General features: G+C 45.4%; 1 protein-coding gene across 10 annotated transcripts; it reads right to left on the bottom strand.

Moving 5' to 3' along the window:
* Positions 1–1119: 1119 nt before the first annotated feature.
* On the bottom strand, positions 1120–7738 carry LOC114857788 (proton myo-inositol cotransporter-like). 10 transcript variants are annotated; one of them, XM_029154612.3, is made up of 13 exons: positions 5878–6105; positions 5292–5749; positions 4992–5151; positions 4613–4821; positions 4432–4540; positions 4176–4339; positions 3883–3997; positions 3580–3705; positions 3329–3447; positions 3016–3168; positions 2458–2630; positions 1679–1747; positions 1120–1602 (listed from the first exon to the last, which is right to left on the bottom strand). In XM_029154612.3, exons 1-13 carry the CDS (start codon positions 5904–5906, stop codon positions 1594–1596), a joined length of 1893 nt encoding a protein of 630 aa, XP_029010445.1. In that variant the 5' UTR covers positions 5907–6105; the 3' UTR covers positions 1120–1593. The 10 variants fall into 10 exon arrangements, with proteins under 10 accessions (XP_029010445.1, XP_029010444.1, XP_055365339.1 ...); XM_029154611.2 differs by lacking the exon at positions 5878–6105 and adding an exon at positions 7604–7738 and having other exon boundaries at positions 1120–1747; positions 5292–5746; XM_055509364.1 differs by lacking the exon at positions 5878–6105 and adding an exon at positions 7604–7619 and having other exon boundaries at positions 1120–1747.
* Positions 7739–7749: the final 11 nt, after the last annotated feature.

Below are 7749 nucleotides of genomic sequence, written 5' to 3'. Positions count from 1 at the left end.
GGGAGACGGATGACAAATGACGTCATAACAACAAGGGTGTACACGTTTATGTAAGAGTGAGGCATCAATTCTGAAGTTTGATTTTCAGATATTAATCAGTAAAATAATAACGTGCTTATGTTTACTTTCGAGTGAAGTAATGCGATTATATTTACCAGTAATCTGATTTCATTTAGGTAAATATTCTAAAATTACTACAACATTTTGTACTATATGTACTGACTGATATTTAAATAAAGTAAAAAAACAGGTTAGAGTTTGACACTCAAATATTTGAAAGAACAGTGTTAATTCTGTCCATTGGTAGTAAACAGAAAAAAACTGTTTTACAACGGTAAATGTAACGTTTGTATTAGTCTTAATGTTCCTTTTTTTTACCAATGGTGCGTGAACATTCCTAAAAATAGAAATACTGTATAAACATGTTAGAGTTAAAAGTGCGTGTTAAATTCCGTCTATGATCTATTTTAACTGGCTCAGTAGACTGTGATGTGAACGTTAGCGCCACCCTGTGGCTGCTGTGCGTCGTGGTCCCGTGTGAGAGACGGGCAGCGGATGATGTCAGTGACTGTTTGGAAATCACATGCAGCACTATAACACACAGGTCATCCTTTTAGGTACCTGATCTGTAGGCTCCCGTGTATCAAATACCTGTGCAATAAATATTAATTTAACTATATGTTAATTATTACAAATGTTTAGTTCTAGTTACTTATGGAGGCGGCAGTGAGCATTAGATGAAGCGGATCAAAGCAGGTCTAGTTTTCCTGAAGTTGCATGTTTGGGGTTTGTTTGTTTTGTGTGCCTGAAAAGCCTCCGGGCCTCCACCCCACCACATCCTGCTGGACAACAATACTGTGAAGACAGGAGTCTCCTTATAGGCCTATCGTGTTACCAGGACACAGCAACAGGACTTAAATCAGCAACAAGGCAGCGTCGTCCCATCCACTGCCAGGCTGCATGTGAACCCCAGCATTTCCCCCAGATACTCAAGCAACGATGCTTTATGTTTGATTGTGCAATTGTAAAATGTTTAAATATAAAATGTGGTTCTGTTGGTACAGTTATTAAAAACAAGACATCAGTTAATTAAGAAAATCATGAGCATATGATGAAAGATACGTTTGTTTTTTGTCCCTTTAAAATCAAAAATATGTGGATTGTAACTTTATGCACAATGAACATAAAAGACATTAAAGCACATCCATATATACACCCCAGACACATTCATATATTCATCAGAGGCTAAACTAAGCCTTTTGTACATACAGGCAAAGTCTGTCATTACCTCTCATTCCCACAAATATTCTTACTGTTTTCACAACAAACAGAAAGTGACATTATGTAAAATGACACAAAAGTAAAACAGAAAATATGTCAAATGTAACAAACAGAAGTAGTTTTTTGTGCAAGTTGCCGTTAGCCGTTTGTTGGATTCCTACATTCCATTTGGTCCCAATAAAACCAGTTCTTCTCAAACCTTTTTTGGGGTCTTACTGTAACACAACAAGCTAAATCATTGCTTTAAATGAAAGCAAACATGACAAATCATAAGAATAAGGTGGGATGTGCAAACAGAAGCATCGGTCATTGTTATCTGAGCTGCAGGAACAAGGATATAAAACAACGTTAATGAGGCACATGCAGCCAGAACTTGGCATTTGCCTGTGGTACTTACAGTTATATAGGTTATGGCCCCGTCCGAGTCCATGGCTCCATAGCGTTCTGGGCCGGGGTCAGAACCATTCTACAAAGTTAAAGATTTCTTCCAGCAACGATTGAAATACAAAATAAAGACACGTTGGTTTTTTTAAAGTGCAGCGTCTCCCTGTACTGACAAAAGCAACAGCCCACACAGAACACAGGGTGTAAGAGCCATAACTGACAGGAATGTGATTGAAAACAGAACAAAGAGACATGTAAAAATACAGGAAGCCACAAATCATCATCTGAACTCATTTTATAAAGTAGCATTCCCAGAGTTCACTCTTGATTAATAAACAGAAAATAAGTTTGATTTCCTTAGAAAGAACCTTGATACTGATTTGTGACATAGACTGGTGCCACGGCCTCTGGCTCAGCAGCAGCTGGGATTACAGTAGCTCCAGCTCCTCATCCATCCCATTAATGGACAGATGGGCTGTTGTGATTTTAATGTCAGAGTTCCCTTTTATCACCACAGAGAGCACGATGGAGATCCAGAAGAATGATGGCAAACCAGCCCCCGGTGGGAAAGACTCAGGTGGAAACAGGATTAAAAAAAGAAAACAAAGAGTGAGACAAAGTACCACCATCTACTGCCAATCACTGTTGTCACTGTCTGCATCCACCAGCAGGTGACTCCACTCCACCATGAAAACCGTATGGAAACCAGAGGTAGTAGAAAGGGAAGCTCCTCCAAGACTAGTCTACATCTGAAGCATCATTGTCAGACGGGAGGTAGTTGTTGCCTGTTACCCGGATGTAGTGGACGTGGCGACGGCCCCTGGGCGACAAGGCTCCACAGGAGCAGAGCGGGCCGGTGAACAGGTTCTCTATGTCCTCTAGCTGCAGGCCCTGGGTCTCTGGGAGGCAGCCCAGCACAAAGAGGAGACCCAACACCGCCAGCCCCGTGTACAAGAAGAACGCCCCTGGAAAACAGAGAGGCTCATGGTCCAGACAATAAAGCTCACCAACACAGCTTCACGGGTGAGGGTTCATGAGTTTCTTAAGGACGCAGAATAACGTTAATGAGTAAACGTTTGCTGCCGTCTGCTTTGTTTTAGCTTTACACAGCAGGAAAATCAGGAACCTAATGGTTGACTTCATCCATTGTGTTGCTGCCTTGCTATAAACACGGTTCTGTTTATAGTGATGATAAGAATTGCAACCCAACCTGTCGGGATCAGCTGAAAGCAATGACCCCGTCTGGTGTAGCAAGAAATGACACCCAGTGGCCACTTCACACCAGGACAGTCTGCCATTAACTCTGCTGGGACCAGTTATAATCCCAGCTGCCACGAAGGCACCTCTTACCGTAGTAAGTGAGAAACTCTGCGACGTGAAGGAAGGTCAGAGACACCAGGACGTTGCAGATCCAGTTGACTCCGGCTGAGCAGGCGTTGCCGGTGCTGCGTGCCCAAAGCGGGTAGATTTCTGAGTTGACGGTCCACGGCATGGTGCCCATCCCTGACACACACAGAACCGGGTCAATACCACAGTGGTCACTGCACCTGCCATTCTGTTGTACACAGCTGAGGAAACCAGCCAAGACTTTCATGTACTGCATTTGGAAACTAATCATTTGTTTGTAGCCAACATCACAAACATCAAAAAAATTATTCTGGACCTGGAGCAAAGAAGGCAAGATAGAGGATGAGACCCAACAGGACGACCCAGGAGTAGGACGTGGGACAGTAGTTGTAGGCCCACGCTGGGCTGTGGGCTGCCTCTGTCTGATTGGAACATCTGGATCAAACAAAGGTCACCAAGTTAAAACCCCTTCAGTTTCAAAGATGTAGAACGTGCACTTAAACACTATTTAATGAGTAACGCAAGTCCTGATTATGGCCGTGTGTGTGTATTTGTCAGCATATTGACCTTCCCCAGGCTGCTTGATCTGTGGACGCGGCATTAACAGGAACACAGGAGGAGTTGTACAATGTGGAGCCATTTTCACGATAACAGAACCCACAGTTTGGATCCAGCATGCATCCTTCACAGGAGCTGGAAGGCGACAACGAGACAGAGTCAGAAATTATCAAAGCCTCAATCAATAAAACAAGACAAAGGCTGAAACTGCTTTTTTATATTTGCTAATTGTGCTATAGAACTAGAAAGTGCTTCACTAGGAAACATTAATGACGAGAACACAAACAGTAAGAGCTGCCTGAGAAGTCTTACCCATAAAGTCTGCAGGTGGAGTTCTGAGCATCGACTGGGTGGAGGGTGACGGGTGGTGAATTCTGTGCAGAGAGCAAGAACCCGATCGCCAACAGAGCCAGACTCAGAGCGGTCCCTAAGAGAGGCCAGAGAAAACGGGCAGGATTTAAAATCAATTCAGTTATTTTGCTAATTAGCGTCAGATCTACACATGTATATATAAAAACACTTTTATACGACTACCAGTTACAATATCTGAGGATATTCTGAGCAACCAAAACATGACGTGAAACTAAGAAATGCATGTGACAAACCCAAGAGGCTGCCCAGCGTCAGCTTCCTGCGGCCAACTCGCTCCACAAGCCAGACTCCGACCAAGGTGAACACGAAGTTGGTGGCAGACGTGGCGGCAGCCAACCAGATGGCCCGTTTAACGTCCCGCACTCCCGCCATCTGCAGGATGGTGGCGCTGTAGTACCTGGATGTGGACAGAGCGGCTCACTGAAGAGTCTGACGCCACATCTGCAGGCTCTACTTCATTGATCCTGGAGCTTTTACTTCATCACTTACATGACGGTGTTGATCCCAGACAGCTGCTGAAACATCTGGAGGCCGCAGCCGACAATGAGAGCCCTGCGAGTGGGCGCGTAGCTGAGGATCCTCCAAACAACAAGGCCTCCTACACGACAAGCAGCACAGAATTAAATATTACCACGTAAACCATGTGCCTCTAGGTCTCTGCAGCTTTCACCTCCACTTGCTTCTGTGGCCTCCTCTTCAATGCTGGTTCTGATGGTGTCGTACTCCTCCTCAATACTCTGGTCTCCACGGATCCTGCTGAGGACCTGACGGGCCTCCTGAGTCCGGCCTTTCTGGAGCAGCCAGCGCGGGCTCTCTGGCAGGAAGATGAAGCCGATGAACTGCACAACTGCCGGAACAACGGACAGGCCCAACATGTACCTGCAGTACAGAGAGATCAGGGGGAAATGCAGAGATCTGTCCGACCGGTCATCAGGTCATCCACATTTCCTTCCTACAACAATTAAACTTTTTTTTTTAACAATATAATGAAAAAAAAGTAGAATGCATACACGTGCATCCATTAGTCAAACTTGTCTGTACGTCTGTACCTCCAGCCATCACGCCTCAGGTAGCTGAAAGCTCCATCCACCACACTGGCAATGAACTGGCCCCCGGTGATGAAGAGCGAGTTGATGGTGACCAGCTGACCTCTCAGGTGAGGCGGGGAAACCTCTGCGATGTACACAGGAACTGTCATGGAGGCAATGCCTTTTGGAAAAACAAGGAAGGGCTTCAGTTTAACGTTTACACACATTGTACGAGTTTTTCCAGCAACCACCTGCAAAGATCTGCACGAGTGGTGGTCGTAAATCCCCTTCAAACTGAAACCTTCACTCATATTGGCTCACCTATGCCCAGACCAACTATGATCCTGCCCACGAGCAGCACCACCTTGTCTGGAGCGACGCTCAACACGATGCCACCGACGCTGAAGATGCAGCTGGCCACCAGGATGCAGACCCTGCGCCCCAGCCGTCCGTTGAGGGAGCCTCCGCTCAGGGCAGAGAGGGCTGCAGCGCCCACGGTGCTGGAGACCAGCAGCTCCTGCCACAGAGCGCTCAGGCTCATCTCCCTCTTCAGCAGCAGCATGGCGCCGGACACCACCCCGGTGTCGTAGCCGAACAGGAAGCCTCCCAGGGCCGAGAAGAAGGCCAACACGTAGACGAAGCGCGTGGGGGGGGCGTCCTGGTGCAGGACGTCCCCAGATGGAGGTCCAATGAGACCCCGCTCGCCATCCTCTGCCGCTTTCTGCTGCCTCGTGCCCATAAGACTGCTCATGTGCTTCAAGCTGCACTCATCGTACCTGCTGGACATAAGGGAACGCAGCTGATGAGCTCCCAGAGGTCACGCCTCCAGTCCGCTACCAGGCGGTTTAGCTGTCAGAGGTCACCATCACTGTGAGGGGACGAGACGGCGAGGCTGCTTAAAAGTTACCAATAAAAGTTCCCAGCTGGAAAATGCATTAAATGGCATCACGGAGGACCGAGTTGAAGTGTCCGGGTGAAATGACTGGTCACGTCTACGCGGCAGATTTCAGCAGGAGCTCTGACATGTGAGAAATCCGCCGGAAACCCGCATTAAATGGTTGTAAACGGAATACACGGGCTTGTTTACTACTGAGCTGCCACAGTTTCTGCGTGCGCCGCCATATTTGCTGACGTCACTCGACGGCGGGCAGCCAATGAACTTTCAGCCTAAAAAAATATACACTATACTGTTTAAACAGGCAACAGCTGTCCGGTGTCAAAAGAATGAAGTTATATTTAAGTTCTAAGGTTGTTGTATAGTTTAAATAACAAACGGCTTTGAACCTGTTAAACGTCTTGTCCAGTTCGGTGTATTTAGCAAAGCCTCTTTAATTCGTCCCTTATATTTGCCAATTCATTCAGACACGGCGCGTCACCGTGTGACCAACCAGCTTCTATGAAATAAAAACATTCATTTGCTGTTTTACACCGTGCACATAAAATCTGACTGCCTTTAAAGTAGTCTCGGTAGATGACAGAACCAACACAAGCATCAGATACGTAATCTGATTTAAAAAGTAAACGTATGTACCTGTATAAGACGTGATCCGGGAACAACTGCAGCTGATGTCCCGTTCCACAAACGGAAAGTCTCCTGTTCAACACGGATCACGTGATTTAGCGCAGGAGGAGAAGCGGAACACGCCCATTAAGTTTGTTAAGATCAGCTGACTGCACCTGATTTTACATTGTCAAGCAAGGATGATGACTTGGCGCTCTAATATGTAAAGTGTACGAGTAGTAAAAAATAAAAAAACGGCAGAGTAGAGTAGCACTTTACTCCAAAAGCATACAATAAAAGCTGAGCTGACACTTTGTGTGGTAGTAATATATTTAGAATAGAATAGTAGAATATTTAGAATAGAGGCCAATTGTGTTTTATACACTGCATAAGGTAATTTAGGCTCCAGATTAGTAAGATTTAATTTACTTTATGTTTTCTTAGGACGTAAGCTTTAATATCATGTCCATTGTTTACTAGAGTTAATCTCTAGCTCCTCTCAGTGATCGAAACACTGTTACCGTAATTATTGCACGAATCGCGCATCTCAACTGACGGTGTCTGACCGGTCAGACAGACGAACGGTGACTGATGACGACACGCTTCAGTACGTTCAGTCAAACCAGGGTCCGTGTGCGTTTTAACCATTTGATTTCCACAATATGTACAAATGGTTAAAAGGTACACAGACCGTAACATGGTTTAAATATTACAGACGGGCACATTAGGAAAATAAAAAAAACAGTTTGTTTTAGCTGCACACATTTAGTTTGTGGAAATACCCAAGTGTAACATTTATTCAAGTATTGAACTATCTGTTTAGATCCACCAAGGTGGAATTGAACAAGCAGAACGCGTGGTTTATCTCTGTTGTGTTAACAACTCACGTTGATTGCAATCATTCAGCGTCAACTGAAGCGTTTTGAGCAGAAGTACCAAATATGCTGACAATGTTAATACCGTAATGATTAGGCTAGACACGCACTTCAAAACAAGAACTTAACTACTCAGAAATGTTCGGTACAAATCAGTGCCAGTGTAACTCTGTGAATATACATCCGCAAATTCACATGACAGTTGTTTCATCGGAACTTTTTAACATTTCTCGTTTACTTTGTTTATTACGGTTCACCTGAAACCCTCGCGGTCTGTGCGGCACTGATTGCGCCCGCCTCCTCCTCCCACGGGGAGTGTTCCCAGTTTCCTTTTTAAACAAACGGGGAATTTTCTTCTAACCGGAATCACATGATGTGCCCGTACAGACGGAGGAACTCGCCC

This window comes from Betta splendens, chromosome 6, assembly GCF_900634795.4.
Source record: "Betta splendens chromosome 6, fBetSpl5.4, whole genome shotgun sequence".
NCBI lineage: Eukaryota > Metazoa > Chordata > Actinopteri > Anabantiformes > Osphronemidae > Betta > Betta splendens.
Note: the sequence above shows the minus strand (reverse complement) of the source record. Positions and strands in the feature narration are given on the sequence as shown.